This window comes from Fusarium solani (assembly GCF_023522795.1).
Source record: "Fusarium solani strain SB1 chromosome Unknown bctg00000007, whole genome shotgun sequence".
Taxonomy (NCBI): Eukaryota; Fungi; Ascomycota; class Sordariomycetes; order Hypocreales; family Nectriaceae; genus Fusarium; species Fusarium solani.
Genome location: NW_027072150.1, coordinates 427,337 through 447,285, shown reverse-complemented (window position 1 = coordinate 447,285; position 19,949 = coordinate 427,337). Strand labels below are relative to the sequence as shown.

General features: G+C 51.2%; 8 protein-coding genes across 8 annotated transcripts; 2 read left to right on the top strand and 6 right to left on the bottom strand.

The window, feature by feature from the left end:
* Positions 1 to 425: 425 nt before the first annotated feature.
* Positions 426 to 3,829, bottom strand: MRS44_010952 (uncharacterized protein; the record flags this gene model as incomplete). The annotated part of the gene is made up of 3 exons (XM_065619538.1): positions 426 to 1,975; positions 2,117 to 2,527; positions 2,902 to 3,829. 3 exons carry the CDS (start codon positions 3,827 to 3,829, stop codon positions 426 to 428), a joined length of 2,889 nt encoding a protein of 962 aa, XP_065475610.1.
* Positions 3,830 to 5,096: 1,267 nt separating this feature from the next.
* Positions 5,097 to 5,387, bottom strand: MRS44_010951 (uncharacterized protein; the record flags this gene model as incomplete). The annotated part of the gene is made up of 1 exon (XM_065619537.1): positions 5,097 to 5,387. One exon carries the CDS (start codon positions 5,385 to 5,387, stop codon positions 5,097 to 5,099), a length of 291 nt encoding a protein of 96 aa, XP_065475609.1.
* Positions 5,388 to 5,920: 533 nt separating this feature from the next.
* On the bottom strand, positions 5,921 to 6,502 carry MRS44_010950 (uncharacterized protein; the record flags this gene model as incomplete). Its single annotated transcript, XM_046278450.2, has 1 exon — positions 5,921 to 6,502. The coding sequence occupies one exon, from the start codon at positions 6,500 to 6,502 to the stop codon at positions 5,921 to 5,923; it is 582 nt and encodes a 193-aa protein (XP_046135403.2).
* Positions 6,503 to 7,446: 944 nt separating this feature from the next.
* MRS44_010949 (uncharacterized protein) lies at positions 7,447 to 8,604 on the top strand (the record flags this gene model as incomplete). The annotated part of the gene is made up of 1 exon (XM_065619536.1): positions 7,447 to 8,604. One exon carries the CDS (start codon positions 7,447 to 7,449, stop codon positions 8,602 to 8,604), a length of 1,158 nt encoding a protein of 385 aa, XP_065475608.1.
* A 1,151-nt stretch (positions 8,605 to 9,755) lies between these two features.
* MRS44_010948 (uncharacterized protein) lies at positions 9,756 to 10,826 on the top strand (the record flags this gene model as incomplete). Its single annotated transcript, XM_065619535.1, has 2 exons — positions 9,756 to 10,360; positions 10,427 to 10,826. 2 exons carry the CDS (start codon positions 9,756 to 9,758, stop codon positions 10,824 to 10,826), a joined length of 1,005 nt encoding a protein of 334 aa, XP_065475607.1.
* A 236-nt stretch (positions 10,827 to 11,062) lies between these two features.
* MRS44_010947 (uncharacterized protein) lies at positions 11,063 to 14,041 on the bottom strand (the record flags this gene model as incomplete). The annotated part of the gene is made up of 3 exons (XM_065619534.1): positions 11,063 to 12,358; positions 12,406 to 12,621; positions 12,674 to 14,041. 3 exons carry the CDS (start codon positions 14,039 to 14,041, stop codon positions 11,063 to 11,065), a joined length of 2,880 nt encoding a protein of 959 aa, XP_065475606.1.
* Positions 14,042 to 14,956: 915 nt separating this feature from the next.
* Positions 14,957 to 16,886, bottom strand: MRS44_010946 (uncharacterized protein; the record flags this gene model as incomplete). Its single annotated transcript, XM_065619533.1, has 8 exons — positions 14,957 to 15,341; positions 15,394 to 15,741; positions 15,796 to 15,871; positions 15,924 to 16,062; positions 16,114 to 16,279; positions 16,327 to 16,474; positions 16,530 to 16,706; positions 16,754 to 16,886. The coding sequence occupies 8 exons, from the start codon at positions 16,884 to 16,886 to the stop codon at positions 14,957 to 14,959; spliced, it is 1,572 nt and encodes a 523-aa protein (XP_065475605.1).
* Positions 16,887 to 18,419: 1,533 nt separating this feature from the next.
* Positions 18,420 to 19,873, bottom strand: MRS44_010945 (uncharacterized protein; the record flags this gene model as incomplete). Its single annotated transcript, XM_046272678.2, has 3 exons — positions 18,420 to 19,007; positions 19,062 to 19,666; positions 19,741 to 19,873. 3 exons carry the CDS (start codon positions 19,871 to 19,873, stop codon positions 18,420 to 18,422), a joined length of 1,326 nt encoding a protein of 441 aa, XP_046135408.2.
* Between the last annotated feature and the right edge of the window lie 76 nt (positions 19,874 to 19,949).

The following is a 19,949-nucleotide window of genomic DNA, read 5'->3' as shown; positions in this document are numbered from 1 at the left end:
ACCACCAAGCCGGATATCTGATGGCGGCCGAGGACGAAATAGTTCACTATGAGGGCGGGCAGGGCTTACAGACGACACCCGAGAGCAACCAGAGCATCCAGATGCCTTCAGCCACAAGCTGCACCGGGCTCTTGCCTTTAACTTGAGCCTGGGAGTAGGTACTCCTCTATTTCATTGTGGGTCTACTAAACTTTTTCCCACCAAATGGTACTGCCACCACCTACAGACAACCTGGTATTGTTCATGAACAATCTCAATGGCTAACGACTTGACCACATGGCTGTACAGTAATCAGTCCTGATTATCACAATGTTGAGGAAAGGCACAGGCTGTCAAATTTCAACGTGGGTGAAAGCACGGCAACAAGCAGATTCCCAGTATGTCTGGAAGTTCGTTTAATTCGGATCAATTGATGCTATCCTCATCTAGACCAAAGCAACTTCCTTTCTCCAAGAGTCAAGACACTTATCTAGTGGTTCTGCATTTCCCCAGACAGTCAAAGTACCCAGCCCAATCCGTTCGTACATATTGCCCTTAGGTCGAAGAATTAGGCCCTTGTACGGAAGGTCGCGGCTTTCGGGACATCCCAATAGAAGAATGAGAATCTTTCCTAGAGGCGAAGGCGTAAGATCCAGTGTATCGAATTGTAGGTCAACGCCGTACTGCCCCTGTTTGAGCGTGACCTTCATATCATCCTGGTTGGTCTCGTCTCCAAAGTCGATCGTCATTAGGGGAGCTTCCAAACGCAGCGTCCTCTTTGAGCTGTCGCTAAAGTCCATTTCATCTCGTACCGATGGAAAGATGCCAGACTGGGGGCATTGGACGTATTTATAAGCCAAAGGCCCAGTGAAATAGGCCCGAGATCCGCAAGAAGCCCAAGACCACGTTGGAAAGTACTCGAGCTTCTCACGATTTTCGGCCTGAGCGTCAAAGGCAGCCCATAGTAGCCCATCGGCAAGATTGGAGCTGAAGACGCCTGCAAAATATTCCGTGTTGTGCATAGCAGCGAGACGCCTCCCCAGGCCTTGGATGGCAATGAGACGATCCGTCTTGAAGGTGAAGCCTCTGTTGAGGTAGTTTCCGGCAAGTTGAGTCCACGCCTGTCCTAGCGCTTTATCGGCCTTTACGTCAAAGATGCGGTACATATCTTCGGGACCCGTCTCCCACACCTTCCAGCCCTCGGGTTGGAATTCTGAAGCTGAAGATACACCTGGACACTCCCAGAATAAACCGACACTAGACCAGTGAAGAGTCCGAACGGACAGGGTCGTTTCCTGGAGACACCAGCCTCGTGTCATTAGAGGCTCTCGTGGAAGCCAGTCCAGGATGTTCGGGAGTGGACATGGGAAGTACATGTACTCGCTGCTCTCTTGATCGAAGGAGATCACACAAGCCTTTGTTGGATACCGTTGGGCGACTCGTTCGGCGAAGAGCCCTTCGCTGCTGTCTGATGCTCCGGATGCTGCGATGAGACAGTACGCGTTGGAGTAGTAGGAACCCATCTTTGGAGCCTCGGCCTTCCAGTCTTCAAAGTACTTATCCTTTTCGTGAGATTGAATGATGCAGAGAGCATCTATCCACAGATAGCGGATACCCACAAGCTGGCTTAGCTTGATTGCATCTTGGATTGTCTTTGGGAGCTGCGAGGTGTCGATGGCTTGTCGTCGGTCCTTGATGTTGTCCCGCGTCGTCTTGGCAGGGTCGTTTCCCAGACCCCAGCAGTAACTGAGGGCGAGATAATTGGGCCTCTCGGCCGGGAAGTCTTCTGCCGGGACAACTAGTCGGACAATACTGGACTTGTCATGGCCAACATCGATCAGCCGTGTTGGAATGGATTGGGCGTCACTCTGTTCTTTCTTTCGGCGATCACAATCCTTATGAAGACCCTCGCCGGTTGTACAGCTGCGAATCCAGGGTTTAATGAGTCTTCTAACGAGGTGATCCAGATCATGATCGAGAGAGTCTGGAGCAAGACCTGGGCACCGTTAGCCTCGAGATAACGTCGCGCCAAGGAGGAGAGGGTTACGTTTGGCAGGGAGTCTGCTCCCTTTAATCCCACCAGCGAGTCTATCTTGAAGCTTTGCAAACTCGAAACTTTCGTAATATTCGGATTTACCAATCTTGAAAGTGATGTGCGGGCTGAGAGACGACTTCAACACCTCAAGCACGATCGGGCCCGAGTTTCGATCTTTTGGGTATGAGTCGTGGTAGATAGTTGAGGCCCGGAAACTGGCACAGAGGAAACAGCCAGCGGCGGCCGACTCTTCAAGGGCGGCAAAAGATTCGTGGTGCTTGAATGTAATGATCCCTTTTTGTTCGTTTGGGGCCGACTTTTTCCACTCCCACCAGATGTCCCGGCACTTGTGACACCTCCACTCAACGGTATGGGCGTGCTCTTCCTCGTTTGTCATATTTGCAACACTGTACAACCAAAGGAAGATGAAGAAGGCGGGGAAGAGGGTGATATGGATCCTAGGCTCCAGCTGAACATGCAGGTCAGCCGCATGAGGCGCAGTAGGACGAAGGCCTTTTATTGGTTAGCTCTGGAGTTTCTTGGTTGCATGCTGCCGTTCGCTGAGAATCAGAGGAGTTGATTGAAAGAAAGTTGAATTTTTGGAACAACGAGATGGTTTAGATCTCGCTGTTTTCAGAGTTGAGAGGCTGGGAATGGTAGGTTTGAACTTGAAACCGCATCTGGGTTGTTAGGCCTCAACTGATCATAGTCTCTTCTAAATTGCATCAAAGTCCGATCAAAATCGCATCAAAATCGAGTCTAAGTAGACTCAAATTGGAATCTAATTGGAATCTAAAACGAATGCGAAATTCCAGATATCTCAATACCTAGCCAGAGGAGACCTACCCGTCCTTCCTGTACCAGACCGCAGAACATTATTTCTCAACCTGAGGCAGGATACCCCAGATACTCAAAGTGACCCTCGACAGATCCCGAGGCATTGGACCATTCAGTTATCTCGCCTTCATTGGCTACCCAGACGATTCCGACCATACCCATAGCATTTGTCAGAGCGTCTCGCTCAGCCCCAGAGTGTCGACGAGGGACAAGGCAGATCCAAGAAGATGTCAGCAAGAGATTGTGCGGCGGCGAAGGCGAGACTTCCTGTCCTCGAGCCTTTAAAAACTCTTGATAAGCTGATTGTAAGATTCCGTGGGCTTTGATAACATCGTCGATGGTGCTGTTGTCTGGCAACTTCAACGCAAAATGTGCATATGGCACACCTGGCAGACCACTCGTTACCTGGTCCGTTGACTCTGCCCGCGCTGGAAAGATCTGAAATCCAATTTCCTCAGGCTGAGGATATGGCATGATCTGCATATGCTTGTGTCCTTGACTGGAACCCGATTCAGCGCCACAATTGTAAAACATCATCAGGCGTGATTCTGTCTGGGCTTTCGAAAGATGCCGCAGCAAGGCCCACGATGCTCCAAGATCGGAAGGGTCAAGCAAGTCGGACTGAGGTGCGTATTGGCGAGTAACAAGGATAAGGCTTGGGCGATAGACGCAGTACATGTTGAGCATGAGGGTATGCGATGAGCCAACGTGACATAACGTAAACTCTGGATCGGGATTGGCGAACGGGTTACGCTTGGCATGGTTTGACTTGCGCTCCGGAGCGTCGGCTGGGAGAATTGGTTTCTTATCGAGCTGTGGTGCCAGTTGAAAAGCGACTTTCAACTCATCTTTCTGGTACAATGTGGTTTCATACGGACTGTGGAAGAGTTTGCCGGTTGATTTGAGGTCATCGAAACGCGTGAGTGCTTGATCCCAGAGGGTTTCAGGAAGAGAGAAACGAGCATCTTGAGCGGTCATTTTGAGTATCTGGTATCTGAGAGGTGACAAATGAAGAGTATAGGCAGCCGTAAGATTGTAGGAATATGTCGTGATCACCGCTAAAAAGAACACGTGGTAGCTCTGCTCCGCCACGGCAGGCAATTGAGCCGCGGATAAGCTGCTCTTAGCATGCAACCCGAATCCGTCCTTTACAAGATATTGCAGATGACATTCCAAGCTGACTCTTATGAGCTGTTGATGCCCCTCCTACGTCTAAGCATATTCCACACTGATCTTGGTGAATTTCGACTTCTTCGATCCCCCTCAACCTCACTCGGAAGAGCTTCACGGACTTCCCATCCTTGCCAGTCACGCTGGCGCTCCCGTAGATGGGCCCAACAACCCTCGATTCCACCCGCTCTATCCGCTTTCTGAGCCGATCCCAACTCTTGGTCTGTACCTGCTTCTCCGTCTACGTACCGTATACGGTCCATTTGGCGCAGTCTCTCGTGCTCGTCGAGTGGCCTTTGCAGGAGCCATTTCCGAGGCTTGCCATCAAATCTCGTCTCATTGGCTAGTCGCTAGATGGGGTCGAATGGGCTTCGACAGCTCCCAAGACGATGACAGGTCGTCACCTCGCAGTTCCATCCCTTAAGCTCGTCCTCCCAGATCGATATCAAGAAATCTGTAAAGCACTCATCACATGACCACCATGAGATCGGCACTGAGGTGGAGAAAGAACTGTATTTGTGCCGGCATATTGGCAGATTGAGAACCCAGAGTAGGTGGAAGAACCGGTATTTCTCTACCAGGGGACCCTTAATGGAGTGGAATCGAGCAATATAAAGCTCATTATCAATAATTTGTGCTTCAGAGATATGTTTGAAGGTCCAGGGATGTGTAAAAACATCCGAACCGGGCGCGCGGGAGTTCAAGACTTTGCTTTGGCGGTGTCTTGTGAGATATTGGCGGCGTTGAGGGTGTCGGCTTAGAGGCCAGTGAATGTCGAGGAAGAAGTTTGTGAGGTTGATGAACCGTTCGAATTCGTACCTGTACTCGAGACTTTCAGGTGACAATCCGTATGGCTCGCCATACAGATGCCGATTCATGGCCAAGCGTGCCTCTGCAAAGTTAAGGGCGGGCCAACGGATTCCTGGAATCCAGGCCAAAGGGTGGTAAGCTATCGTGAGTAGAGTCAAATCAGACGGCAACTCGATCGCGTCTCCAGGGAGAATATAATTTATCGAGATGGTCTCGAAACCTGAACAAGAGGCAACTCATTGGAGGACAGTAGGTTGCGCGCAACTCAAGTGGCCTGGCCCGAGTCGATAGCGCAGAGTTTGCGGCAGTAGAAGCAAAAGGCCAGAGTGGGATCATCCTTCTCAAACAGCAAAAGGAGTTCATCCCTTTCTGAAAGCTCGAACCGTCTTGAAGGGTCGGAGGAGATCTGGCCGGGATGGTATCCAAGGACTGGCACTCTGCCAGTTGGGAAGAGAGTGGTAAAAACAGGCTTGATTGCCAGAGCGAGAGCGACGCAAGAGTGGGGAGGGAGATGCTCTAGGATCATAAAAATGATTTCCCAGGGAAGCGACAGCATTTTGCCGTGATTTGGAACTTCTCTCGAGGTATTTGGTAAATATTGTGCCATGCTGGGGCAGAGTGGTAGATTGTTGGTGACAAGGAACAGATGAATCGTCGAGGCGTCGGGGGAGGCAACTTATTTATGTACTGAATTTGATTCAACACGTCAAGAGCATACTTTTGGCTGGTTTGTTGAGTCAAAAATCCAAGTTCAAACGTTCAGCCACTTGAAACTTGCTTCCAGACTCGGCCGTACAGATAGCGACCAAGTAGACGAAACTCAACCATACTCGATTCTACTTCGGGCTCTAGATAAGCCGAGTTGACCCCGGTGGGCGGAGGTGCTTGGTCAGGCCAATTCTTGGGCAGTTTTGGTAAATTGAGGGCCAAGTAAGTGCTAAGGTAATAACTATAGACACTGGTGACAGTTTGCAACTCAAAGAGCGGCTGAACTGTCTGGGGCTATTTAATAAGTCTACTGCCAAATGGAGCAGCTCAGAAAGTGGTTACACCTGGGCAGATATTCTCTAGAATTTCAGACAACTCTTTTCACAGCTTTTTCTGCGCTGCTTCCCCATCCTCGCTGCGAACGAAAGATGACAGCCCATCGTCCACCACTCCATCTCTCATGTAGGCGCCATGACTCTCAGGTCCAGCAGATGAAGCCGTGACCAGAGTCCGACTTCCCACTTCAGTTGAACGGGCAAGGAACAGTTTTAGAATGGCAGTCATCCACCCATCTTCACGTGTCAGCTGTGAATGGCACATGCCAGGCTGCAGCATGTTGACTACCACGCCCGAGCCTTCAAGTCTTGACGCCAGTTCACAAGTCAGAAAGACCTGCAGGAGCTTTGAAGCCGGGTAGCGCATGTTCATGTTGGCCTTGGTCTCGTCGTCGAGCGTTGTAACCGTGTTATCAGTCTTCCATTCCGGGAGATCAGTCCATACGTGGACCTCGCTGGTAACCACGGATAAATGGGGGTTTGCTCCTTGATGTTGCTGGGCCATTGTTTTGAGTATGGGAACCAGCAAGAGTGCTAGAAAAAAGGTGCTGATGGCGTTTACGGTGATGCTGCGCTCGTGACCCTCGGCGGTGCTGTATCGTGTAGTCGCGATCCCCGCACTCGCCATGAGAACGTCTAACCGCGGAAGCTTCACGGCTCTCGCCGCGAACGCTTTAACTGACTCATAAGAGGCCAAGTCCACTTCCCAGACCTCGCAGACTCCGTGTCGGCCAGTGGACTATTCAATTGATTGTCTAGCGAGATTCCTAGCTTCAACGTTGCGCACGGCGAGGATCACGCGTGCAGCATGGAGTCGGACAAAGTGTCGAGCCGCTTCCAAGCCGAGGCCGACGTTGGTTGGCAGGTATGTGATGTTCGGAATATGGCTTAGCTGTCAGCTTTTGATGAATGACCCGTTGAGAATCATAGTTATGCAAAAAGTTTGTCTTATTGCTGGTTCTAGACAAACCGTAGGGATAATACGCTCAGGTTCTGACAACATGGAGATAAACTTGGCTAAGTCCGTTTGCAGCTGTGTAACACCAAATTCTGCTCAAGCCCACATCAACTTCTGCTCCACTGGCAGCCCAAGGCTGCTTTAATTTCGCTTCCAGAACTCGCCGCACGTCCCTGAGGGCTCCTTAGCAAGGCTCCATACCGAGACCGAGACCGAGAAACAACCTGGCGGTATCGTTGTCCTCCTGAGATAACGGCCATGTGTCTTTGGAAATACGAGTCGATGTCAATGTCTGGCTTGGACATCCCTTGGCAAAGCTTAATTCGCCGTGCAAGGATAAAGAGAGCGAGTCCGGCGAAACATGTCCTATTTCGGAATGTTATGTATATCTGTATGTGGCTGACGCCGTGACGCCGTTAACTCCGTATCTATGTATATCTGATCAGGAGAGGGGCCAATCTCAGCTGCGGTCAAGTCAAACCCACCAAGAACTCCGGCCCGTTAGCAGTATATCAAGGGGACCTCCCAGAAGTAGACCTAGCCGTTCCTCTGCACTTCACACCCATCGAAAAAACTATTCCCATCGTTCATCTACTACGCCGCCTTCATCTATCATGGACTTGAGCTCGCCTGAACCCCCGACTGAACTTGGCCGCTACCGCATCCTCTCGCCAAAATGCGGTCTTCGTGTGTCTCCCCTCCAACTCGGGAGCATGTCAATCGGCGATGCTTGGTCCTCTTTCATGGGCAGCATGACCAAAGAGCAGGCGTTTGAGCTCCTCGATGCATACTACGCAGCTGGAGGCAACTTTATCGACACGGCCAATGGCTATCAGGACGAGCAGTCGGAGGCGTGGATAGGCGAGTGGATGGTGTCTCGCAAGAACCGAGACCAGCTCGTCATTGCGACCAAGTATACGACCGAGTATAAGGCGCATGAGCTAGGAAAGGGAAAGACACCTAACCACTGCGGGAACCACAAGAGGAGTTTGCATATGAGTGTGAGAGATTCTCTGGCAAAGCTGCAGACGGATTGGATCGACATTCTCTATCTGCATTGGTGGGACTATACTACGTCGATTGAGGAGGTGATGAATAGCCTGCACATCCTGGTGGAGCAGGGTAAAGTGCTCTACCTAGGTGTCTCTGATACTCCTGCGTGGGTTGTTAGCGCAGCAAACACGTATGCAGTCGCCCACGGGAAGACACCTTTCTGCATCTACCAAGGCCGCTGGAATGTCATGCTGCGCGACTTTGAACGAGAGATTATCCCAATGGCCCGCCACTTTGGCATGGCCTTGTCGCCTTGGGACGTTCTCGGCAGCGGGAAATTTCAGAGCAGGAAGCAAGTCGAGGAGCGCAACAAGAGCGGCGAACCTCTTCGAAGTCTGTTTAGCGGTGATTCGAGCCAGAACCAGACGGAGGATGAGATACGGATGAGTGAGGCACTCGCCACCGTCGCAGCCGAGCATGGAATCGAGTCGGTTACTGCCGTCGCGCTCGCCTACGTAATGGCCAAGGCACCTAACGTCTTCCCTCTTGTTGGTGGGAGGAAGGTTAAGCACCTGCACGACAATATCCAGTCGCTCAAGATCAGGTTGACGGAGAAGCAAGTTGAGTACCTGGAGAGCGTGAAACCGTTCGAGGTTGGATTTCCCACCAATTTCCTTGGAGAAGATCCGAATGTATCCGGTCACGCAGGGGGGTTTCTAGCCAAGTCGGCGCCTTTGTCGTTTGTGCGATCTTCTAGGGCAATTGGGTATGAGAATTGAGGACAGTGACGTTGCCAGACCGAAGGATGGCGAAGTGAAGGATGGGATTACACAGTTGAGTGTAGGTAGTCCAATGGGATGTTAAAGAGCCTGTAGAATCAGGCCATGGACTATCTAGGACCTTGCGGTACTCGCGAGCTTCTGAATGAGGCTAGTTGACAGAAGAACAAGACCCAGTGCCCCAAAACCCAATCAACTAACTTGTTATGCCCTCGGGGACTGAAACTCTCAAGAAACCTGCTCCGAGGCATATCAGCACTTGAATCTTCATGTCATATAATGTGGATCCCGATGATGGAGCAACAGGTGCTGTGGCAGCATTTGTCATAGGGCACAAGCAGCGACCAAGGAATCCGAGCCTCCGAGCAATCAATAGAAGAAATTCACTACAGAAACTGTTTTCTTGCGCGCACCCGAGGACTACGTGGTTACTGGTCGTCGTCAAAGTAGCAAGTCAATCGGAGTGTACATAGTGACAGAAACTCGCAAAAAATAAACCTCAAGCTTGAATGGCCGAGTGGTTAAGGCGGTGGTCTTAAGCACCACTCCCGTGAGGGATCGTCAGTTCGAATCTGGCTTCAAGCAGGTAATTTTTTGCTTCGAGTTTGCAAAATGGGTTGCGCGTACCTCTTTCATTTTGTTTTTGTGTCACAGACGTCTTGAGGGGGACGTCATTGAGGATCGTCTTTGCTTATCGCCAACGCGTGCTGGTAAATACAGGCTCACCATGACATCTCAACAGGCATCATGATACCACTAGCTGTCAACTGATACGCCTCTCACATTTACTTCTCTCTACTCAGTCCTGTCAAGGTCATCTCCATTTGCGACCTCTTGACGTCTGGATGCACGGCACGGGCACGGCTTCTCAGCAAGCTCACCCAGTTCAACAACACCCAGGATTCATCATCTCGCAAAACATCACCTCCAGGCAGCACTCGCCTCGCCTCTGCGGCGTCATGCAGCATTAGGGTTTACGCCAATTTTGCGTTGGGAACTGCATTCTTTGTCATTGTATCTGGAACTCTATTTTGGTGACAGGAAAAGTCCCTATATGAACCATGAGCATGCCCTCACTCGCAGCGGTTCAAATCCCATCCTTCATCTTCGTTCATCTCTCAGTTTGACTGAGCAACGGACCCCTTCCCACTATGGAATGTGAAAAGAAGAGAAAGCAGGTGACGCCGGGATCGCATCCGCCTGGCCAGCCAGACCCGGCTCTCTATCAGCAGCAGGAGAGCATGATGTTTCGACTTCCCCAAGAGCTTCGTCTAAAGATTTACGCGCATCTCTTTTCTTCGAAAAGACTTCAATGGAGTGTTAAAAGGACTGAACAGGCCACCCGTCCCAAAAGTAGGCCTCTGCAGACTCTCGCCTTCGTCCGAACTTGCCGCCGAATTAGAGACGAAATTGGTGATAGCTGGATCGGCCAGATTCACTTGACCTTCAAGACACCCCAGGCCATGCTTGACGTATTAACGGAATTGCCTGTCTCAACTCTCTCAAAGATTAAACATGTGCAGGCCACTGCCAAGCCTCTCTTGACCGAGCCTCTTCCAGGGAGGGAGACTATTTGCTCCTATTTGCTGGGTGCTATGTTCAAACTACTCCCAGGGCTCCGTCTCGACACACTCACAGTACAGGGCACCAACAACTTGCTCATGTTTGTAAACTACCTAACTCTGGACGAGCTGATCTCGAAAAGTGGTGGCTGGAAGGAACTCTACTACATCACCCGCGAATCGGCAATGCTTGGGTTTCCGATCGAGCGGATTATACACCATCCGCAGCCAGCGCATTGGTAGGGCATCATGAATGATAGGGATGGTGATGAAGCCAAACCATCTGCCACCATTTATCGTCCCACTCTGTGCGACATGCCTGGCGTAGTCCTGGATCACGACGCCTGCGTAGTGTTGGAGCGAGACATGCCCAGCGACTGGATAGATGAACTTCCCCTTGGCACCGAAGAAGAAAAAAGCCTGGCCAAGGAAGGAGAGCGTGGAAAAGAGATGATGGTGGTTGTCAAGAGAGGCTTTGGTGTTGACTACGAGGAGAAGGAGGGATCGCTGCTCCTGGAGAACGACACCCGTAGGGATGCTCCAGGAATGGCGTGGCAAGAGATCCAGTGCATCAATATGGAGGCCGAATTCCCACCTCAGTGGCTTCATGTGTTCGCAGTACAAATGGGAATCAGAGCCGGACGACTGATGCAGATGTGAATGTCAACCGGTACGTGTGGGATTATTTGCATGGCCAGGCCGATTGCTGACATTGATGCGCTCAAGAAGTGGAAAACTGGACACACCGGCCGGGCTATACTGCCATTCCTTTCGTCTCCAGCAAGCTAGTCTAGGGGTTATTCTGATTTAATAGTTTGCACTACCACGGAGGTAACGGGCCTTCGTATTCACTAGGTAGTTGTCATTGGATAGATTGTCAAGCCCTCCCTTTGATCTCAATGAACCCGAGAGTCATACTCGACAACGCTCAGATCGTCCAACTCATAACCATCAGCCATGTCCATCAACCTTCTATATACATCCTCGCCATCCTCGCTCGGCGGAGGCGAGATACCATCGTAACCCTCATGGAACTTCTCTGCCTCTGTTTGACGAGGAGAGCCGTGATCAATCCAGTAGTCGATAAAGGTATCCGCCTCATCCTCCGCCGGGCGTGTTAATCTCCAAAATACTTCTTCACCGTCTTCTTCAGATGGAGGTTCAAGGCCATCTTCGGGCTCGAGAGCATGAAGCAAATCTTCATCTTCGTCGATCTGGCGGTCTCGGTATGCCTCTAGTGAGTTTTCCAACAGATATTGGGCCTCCAACTCTGCTTCGTCAGCACTCATGCCATCCAGATCCATCTCGTCCATGTAGTCCTCTTCTGGATCCATGTCATTGGTTGCGTACTGTTCAGGGCTAAGACCCGGGGTATAATGCGTGCGTCTCCAAACATCAGACTCTCGAGAAATGTGGCCCATCTGATCCACCGAAGGACTGCGTGGATACCTGTTGTGATAGTTCAAGGCGTACATTGGGACATCATCTTCCTTAATGGGATCTGGCTCTGCTTCAGCGGGACCTTCGCCATCTTGATCGCATTCTGAACATGAGACATGCTTGCAGCGCTGTGAAGGCTGTTTCCAATAGCTTTGATCACCACCAGCTTGTGGGTATCGTTTGTCATCCCAGTATGGGCAAAGAGACTTGTGTCCAAGCCATAGTTTCTCAAAGTCTTGTCTGCTGTAGCTCTTGTTGTACCTGGGGATTCTGGGGTAAGAGGCTCGGAACTGTTGAAGGTCATAGCCACAGATGGCGACAGCAGCGTCCCAGAGATCACCTCTGTATGAGCCCTTGGATGAATACTGGTTGTCGTTCTCGTTGGGCAGGTAGGCTCGCATTGCGACTGTGTTATCGTGATGGTCGACTGCAGAGGGGTCTGCACCTTGCCGAATCAAGTAGACAAGAGTCTCAAGTTCGTCCCTATCGCCTGTTTGATGTGCGGTGTACACGAGACTATGCAAGCACGTAAAGCCAAGCGTCTGGTGATCGTCCGGAGACCAAGACTGAACTACCCGAGCATTCAAGTCGGCTCCAGCAGCAACCAGCATAGCCACTGCTTTTCGCTTGCTCGTTGATCTTGAGTCGGCCATGCAGATCTGATGCAGTCTCGTTCTGCCGTTCATGTCTGAACTCTCAAAGTCATGTAGGGCAAAGTGACTTCCATGCTTCAGAAAGAGCTCCACAGATGGCTGTACAGAGATGAGCATCAAGTCAACGCGGAAGGTGAGATACTTACAATATCTGAGCTGCAAGCAGCCGATAATGGATTGTCCCATCCTGGGTAAGAAAGTGTTGGATCGGCCATGTTCTCGAGCAACACCAGTGTAGTATCATGTCGGCTCAACCCTGTGATGTGACTGAGTGCGGTTCCGCTGTTCTCTCCCATTTCATCGACATCTGCACCGGATTCAATGAGAAACTTGCACATTTCGACGCTTCCTGCGGCTGCGTACTATATCAAGATTAGTTTCGAGGATCCGGAATGCTGGCTCCGTTAATCTCACGTGCAATAGAGGCATGCCCTGTTCATCATGGTCCCTGAGGCTTGCCTTGCCCTCATCCAGCAAGATGCGAAACTCTCTTAAATTACCCTCTTGTACCAATCGAAACACAGGTGATCCATTAGGAATAATCGGACAAACTGAAATACGTGGTATGCTCTGAATACTGCGATCAAACAACTGTCCTTGGGAGACCGAGACGGAAAACATCCACGGCGATTGTGAGGGGCGGAACATGATATTCGCCACGACATCTCGGTGGGTACTTGCGCTCTCGGAGGAGTTGGGTCTACGAGAGACTCGCCTTCGCTTGTTTACTGATACTGTAAGGAAGCCGTGCTCAACGTCGATTTCTTCTCTTGCTCGTTTCTGCTTGATGATGGCGCCAGTTGGTAGATGGGCGCGGAGATGGGTAGAATTGGGAACTGACACGTCAGCTTGGTTCTCCTTGAGAGTGAATATGAAGCACAAGATGGTACCTGGTTGGTTGATGGCAACAATGGGAGCTGAGAGCATCAAGCCCTCAATCAGCTTCAAGTCTCTCCGTACTTGACCGCTGTCATCGCCCACTGCATATGGATTTATAGTTGCCTTTCCCTTTCCCTTTCCCGTCTGCTTGGCCTTCACTTTGTCTTTGGCTATCAGGATAAACTTTCTAAGGTCGTCGACGATTTGCTCCGCGTCGTCGGCGTCAAGAGTCAACCCATCGTGATCAATAAGACTCGATAGGCGTGAGATACTCTCTTCGAGCTCCGAGCACAGCGTCATAGTCTCAAGGTTCTGGGTGATGGAAGCTGAAGCGTCTTCGGTGGCATCATCATGTGAAGTAGATGCGTCATTGCTGTCGAGACGGGAATGAAGCCTTGCGACTTCGCCTAAGATTTGTTCCAAAATTCCCGTTGTTGCTGTCGCTTGATCGTCGATCTTGGAAGTTGTATCCGAAATCGCCTGTGCTTGAAGCAAGCCAAGATACAAGTTGGCCTGAGTCGTCTTGTCTCGCACCCTGCTTCGTGCCTCCTCGAGCTCCTCCTTCTTCACATACCCAAGAATCCCCTTGTACACCCGGCTGGAGCGGCTACTGTCTGGCTTCTTCTTAAACTGCTCCAACCGATTCTCAATGCTGGAGAGTTCAGCCGTACAGGCCTGGAGCATGTCCTGGAAAGAATTGACTGTGCTGCTCGGAGCATGGCTCAAAGGACAGTGCGTCAAGCGTCCGAGGACTGACTGTAGAAGTTGAATGTCTTGTGCCAGTTCACGCACTATCCTCGGTGCATCCTTGATTGCGGAGAGCGATTCGTGAATGACCTTGGCCGATTTGAGGGCCAGCAGCACAAATGCCAGAGTGCTAGCGCCTGCGCCGATGGCTTCCATGGTTACACGGAGGCAAAAGTGCGCATTGAGTCGAATGTGTCAGTTCAAGATGTTGATACTCGATATGGTGGGCATCGACATTTGATGGAGAGGTTGAAAGAACATAATCATGCCATGCTGCTTTGCAATCTCAGCCGCAGTGGCTATGTGAGGCGGTTTAAGCGCTGTGAGAAAGCCTTCAACGGGCTGAACCAATGGGCAGGGGTGATTGTTCGCAGGGGCTGTGCATCGCGAGCCTTGGCGCCATCTTTCCCCTCTCATTTAGTCAAGGCATTCTTGAGGAGACTCTTGGGGATAAGATCATCTCGTCTTCTCAAAATTCTGCTTTGCTGCCTTGACTGGCCCGACATCCGGCCGAACGTGTCGGGACCCAGATTAGAGGCCTTTGGAAACTCATATGCAGCATGTGTAGCATTAACGGAGATACTCATCGTGACGCGACGATAACAATCTAGATCATCTAGGGCCTTTGCTTCTGGGTTACTAGGGGAAGGCAAACGTGAATACTGAAACCAAACCACACAAAGCTACCTGTGAGTGCATCCTTCATAGTAGACATGGCAGCACAGAGGCAAACCCTGCTTTCTGCAATTCGTGGAGTCTTGCGACCAATCATCGTGGATCGACGGAATTGGGACCTAGCAAATGGACCCTGATGCCTTGGCCTAGACATTTTTACCTTTGCGACGCTCGCCAAGGTGAGGCGCAGCGGTTGTCAAAGACCCTTCTGAATATAAATAATAATAACTTTAATAATAACTTTAATAATAACTTTAATAATAATAAAAAATTATTATAATTTTTGAATTAGAATAATAATATTAAAATACGAAAATAGATTAATAAAGATATTAAAATAATTAAAATAAAAATAAAGTTAAACTTATATTCTTTTCTTAATATTATCTTATCCTATTACTCCTTATTCGCCAAGGTCGCTGTAAGCCGTCTCTTCGCAATGCTTCCCGCATCCCCAGTCTCCTCCTCCTCTAGCGCCCGCGCAGCACGGTGCCCGATGATGACGCCGCCCGTGTAGACCATGCCGTCAAAGAGCTCGTCTATCTCCTCGAGCGTCCTGCCCTTGGTCTCCACAAACAGCCAGTACACGACGATCAGGATGCCAAAGTTCCAGCTGCCGTTGATGGCGTAGTACTTCCAGCCGATCTTCTCGAGGGCGAGCGGGGCGGTGTAGAGGTTCAGGAAGCTGAAGGCGTAGCCGATGGCTTGGGCGACTACCACGCCCTTGGCTCGCTGGGAGTAGCGGAGGACTTCGGGGGGGTATGTATAGGCAAGAATCATCCTTTGTCGTTGTCAGTGGAGTCTGGATTGAAAGATAGGGTGGGACGACATACCAGCTGGTGGATACCGCAAGGAGGAACAGACCAACGACAACGACGGCACCAATAGCATATCCTGTTTCGTTGGGACGTTGATCCGAAAGGTACGAAAGACCAGAAAGCATGCCGAACAGAGCCACAGTGGCAGAGGTTCCGGCGACTGAGGGAGGTGTCAATTTCAACCGAGATGATGGGTCGGAGCGGTCAGACTTACTAAGAGGCTTGCGAGCGCCAATTCTGTCGATGAGGAAGACGCCTCCAACACTGCAAAAGGCCTTCCAGAGTAGCAGACCAATGTTGATAAGGATTACAGTTCTCCTGCTTTCGATTCCGAGCTTGGCAATGAGGAAGGATGAGAAGTAGCTGTGATGAACGCGTCAGGGACAAGGGTTAACCATTGGAGGACCATGAACTTACAGAATCATGTTTCCTCCCAGGATCTGGTAGAAGATGTTCATAAGGACAGCAATACTGAACCGCTTCAGGTTGGGGGCTGCATTCTTCATCAGATGTCGTCGAGCTGCAAGGGGAAAAGTCAATCATACCAGGGGATACAAGGTCCTTCCAGCCTCCGTTGTTCTTCTTCTCATGCTCCAGGGCGCCAAGAATCTCCTGGGTTTCAGCGACGATCATTGGATGCTCGATATTACCGTCTGCGTGCAAGCGAGCGAGGATATTAGTAGCCTAGACTAATGTCAGCAGACGTTGGACCAAGAGTGAAGCAAAATCTCTTACTTCTTCGCCGCGCCCCTTGTAGAAGAGCCATCTTGGGCTTTCCTCGACAAACGGTAAGAGACAGAGTGAGAGAATAGAGGGCACTGCCTCTCCCTTGATGTGTGTCAGAAATTGCAAGAACCGTTTCTTGGGGCACTCGCCAGCATGATCCCCCTCCATGCCCAGTCTGACTGCTTGTCATATATCCCCAGAATGATGCAAGTGACCAAAAACGAGGTGAACGGCACCGAGACGAGGACCGAGCTCGAGAGCATGGACCTGTACTTGGGCGAGGCCAGCTCCATGACCCACATGGGGGCGATGGAGCCGTTTATGATGGTGGCGAAGCCAATGATGAAGCGACCGGCGATGAGCTGGGCGACTGCGAACCATGTGTGAGCGTGAGTCTGGATGACATGTTGGTAGTGATCACTTACCCTTGCCCGCCGACGCCTGCAGCACCACTCCGAGGATGATGCAGACTGAGCCCATGCCAAGGCCGGTCTTTCGTCCCCAGCGATCCACAATAGGGCCAACTACCGGAGAGCCAAAGATACATCCGGCGCTGACGATGGCGACGTTGAGACCGATGAGATCACTGTCGAGGCTGAAGTCTGCCGAGCTGTTAGCGGAAGGCCTTGGCTGAGTGTGGTTGACGAACGTTCAAAGTACGGCTGGACCGCGTTCAGGTTGTTGATCATGCCTGCATCGTAGGACAGGATACAGATGTTGGACATGGCCACCACTAGGATGAGCACATGAGAAACGACTGGCCCCAGAGACAACAAAGCCATGGTGAGAAGAGTATTGAAGCAAGATGGTTTTAGGTTCTGATTGATGTCGATGTGATCCGACAACGTGTTGGTAGCCTCAATGCCATTACTTGGAAGGGCCGACGTGTATTTGTAGACATACCGCATAGCCCGTATCTCCAAGCTCGAGGCGGCGTCGATAACACACAGCACAGGGATGGATGTGTCTCGAGGCCCCTCCCCCGAGGCTGTCCAAGTATGGAAAGAATTGAAACCCGGGAGTCGATCTGAATCCCCGTTTCAATTGTGGGCCCGAGCAGACGCAAGCCAGGGCCCGGTTTGGTCTTGGTTCATGCAGAGAAACCTGGGGTCGAGCTAGCCCGATGAAGCTATCATGGCTTGAATGCCGGCTCACATGGTATCTAGCTTGTACCTGGGCACATTGGAATATCATCCAACTGTTGGTTATACGTGTTGCTTTATTGCGTGTTTTATCTATTTTTGGTGATTTTTCACAGCAAAATGCTGCTACTGATTATTACTTCATTCATGTTCTCTAGGCTCATCAAAAACAGCCTCCTCTTGCTCTATCTCTCCTAACCTCTACCTGTGAGATAACGTATCTTTACCCTGGTCTACTACAGAGTGACCCCTCCTCTGCCAAACTATGTCTGCGTCGGCCCCCCTTCAGCCAGAGATAAAACCCAGGCCCAGCCTCTACCGAAGAGAAAATGACCAGTCCATCCCAGCCCACCGGTGTATTTTCCCGAGAATCCCGAGATCAGCAAAACTTCGGCCGAGCATCACCGTCTACGCGTGGCGCTCAATAACCCCGTTTCCCGCTCTCGAACGGCTGCCAATTATTGATAGCTGGCATTTCCTTGTCAACAACAGAGACAAGGGGGGGCACTGATAGCTTGTGGTGTGCTGTGTCGGTAAACAACCACGAGGTACGGGCATGTTGATGTCGGAAAATTCACTGCTAACCCGATCGCAAATTGGTATCATTTGCCGGGCTTTTGAGCCAAGTCAAGGAAGAAGGCAATGGTCAGGTCAGATGGACGGAGGATATTGGCAGTCGACCAGTCGCATGTCGGGCAATTCTAAGCTACTCTCGTGCCCATTACCCTCATGCAGCCGAGTTAGCCATCTGTCGTCGAAGCGAGCACCTAGGTTAATTTTTCTTGAGTCGACAAGTCGCTTTGACATCACATCATGTTGCATAGTTACGTGTACCACTAAATCACGCTCGTATTTCAAACTACCGTGTCTTGGCTATCTGGACGGGTACCCCCAGAATGCGATACCTACCTTTGCCACCGAGTGCTTTCAGGACTCAGACCATCATATCAGCTGGCATTAACGACAAAGCTAGCAAGGGGGCCGTGAAGTAAGAACTTGAGTAGCCAGGATGGACCTGGGCACAGGGTACACCCAAGTGTTACAATGATACACTGCAAGGCTGATCTGACGCAAATATTTCTATTGTGCAAATATCTACCTGTTGCAAACATGTAAGGAATAAACTTGGCAAGGACAACCAAGCATCCATGGGACCATCTAGCAAAGCATCCTTTACCAATATCCACCCTCAGGCGGAGAAACAGCCACATCGTCAAGATGACCCACGACTCCCTTCTTAATATCCTCAGCCACCTTGGGAAACTGCTCCGTGGCAAACAGCAGCGGGTCCCACGGCTTCAGCTTCGGAAACCTCTTCTTCGCCCACTCCTCAGGCGCCGCCTCGATGTCGTCCCAGGGAATCTTGTAGAACGCATCCCGATTCGTCTGCCCGCTCTTGTGCACGGCGTTGGACCGGTGGTAGCGGATCCGCTGCGCGGCCTCTAGAGCGAGCTTGACGTCTCCCTCGGACATGGCCAGGCACTGGGCCACCGTGACGGCGTCCTCCAGCGCCTGGGACGCGCCCTGGCCGGCGGTTGGCAGGTTTGCGTGGGCTGCGTCGCCGATTAGGATGGTGCGGCCGCCCTTGCTCACCCAGTTGTCTATCGTGGGGCGGTAGACGAGCTTGAAGTCGATGGTCTTGCCCACGGGGGTTACTTCGTACAGTGCCTGGGCGTCCTCGGCGGTGAAGTACTTCATCCACTTGGCCAGGTGCTCTCGCTCCGCGATATTTGACCAAGACTCGCTGGATTCTTTGTCGTCCTATGATGTCGAGTATTAGGCGCCCGTTCGTTGTGTCAAGGCTTGCTAGCTTACCGGATGAATCAAAACCCAAGCAATGTCCTTGCCCTGGTTCCAGACAAAAGCCATGAGGCTCAAGTTGTCGTACATCCAAAACCTGACAGTGTCCCTGTCGGTATGATACAGACCCTTCAGCCCGGGATGCTTCAACATTTCTTCGTCGGTCTTGAAGAAGCTTCTGAACACTGCCCAGCCGCTGTTCTTCCCGTCCTTGCTATCATTATCAAGGCCGAGCACCTTCTCGCGGGCGATGGACCGCGGTCCATCTGCGGCAATAACACAGTCACCCCAGAGAGTTTCGCCGGAGGAGAGCAAGACGCCCGCTCTGCCATCTTCTTCGAGGTACTCGGTAACAGCTATTCCGATCCTGATGTCCTTGACCAGTTTCTTTGCTTGGGCGAGGAAAATGGAGTGGACTTGACCTCGGTGGCCGGCGTACGTAATGTTGTGTTCTTTGCCGTCTCTCGCCCAGGGCACGTTGGTGAGGAACTTTCCATCGTACTTGCAGAGCTCCATCGTCCGGATGCGGCTGCACCCGGTGTCGTGAATCTGCTGGCCGACCTTGCCATTGTCCCATCGATGGATGATACGGCCAGCGTTGGGGAAGAAGTCAAGAATGTCTGTAAAGACACATGGATGAGTTAGCTTGTTCCGGAAGACAGAGGTGATGGACACTTGGGAGATTATGACTTACCACCCTGGTTGTTTGAGTCGGGGTGCTTTTCAATGACAGTCACATCCATGCCACGGTCAGCGCATTCAATAGCTGCCCCCAAGCCGCCGAAGCCGGCACCGACGATGATGACCTTGAGCTTCTTGACCGTCATCTTTCACGTAGTTCTAGATGCTTAAGATGATGACAATGCTGCTGTGATTCGAGAGATACTCCAACACATCCCACGT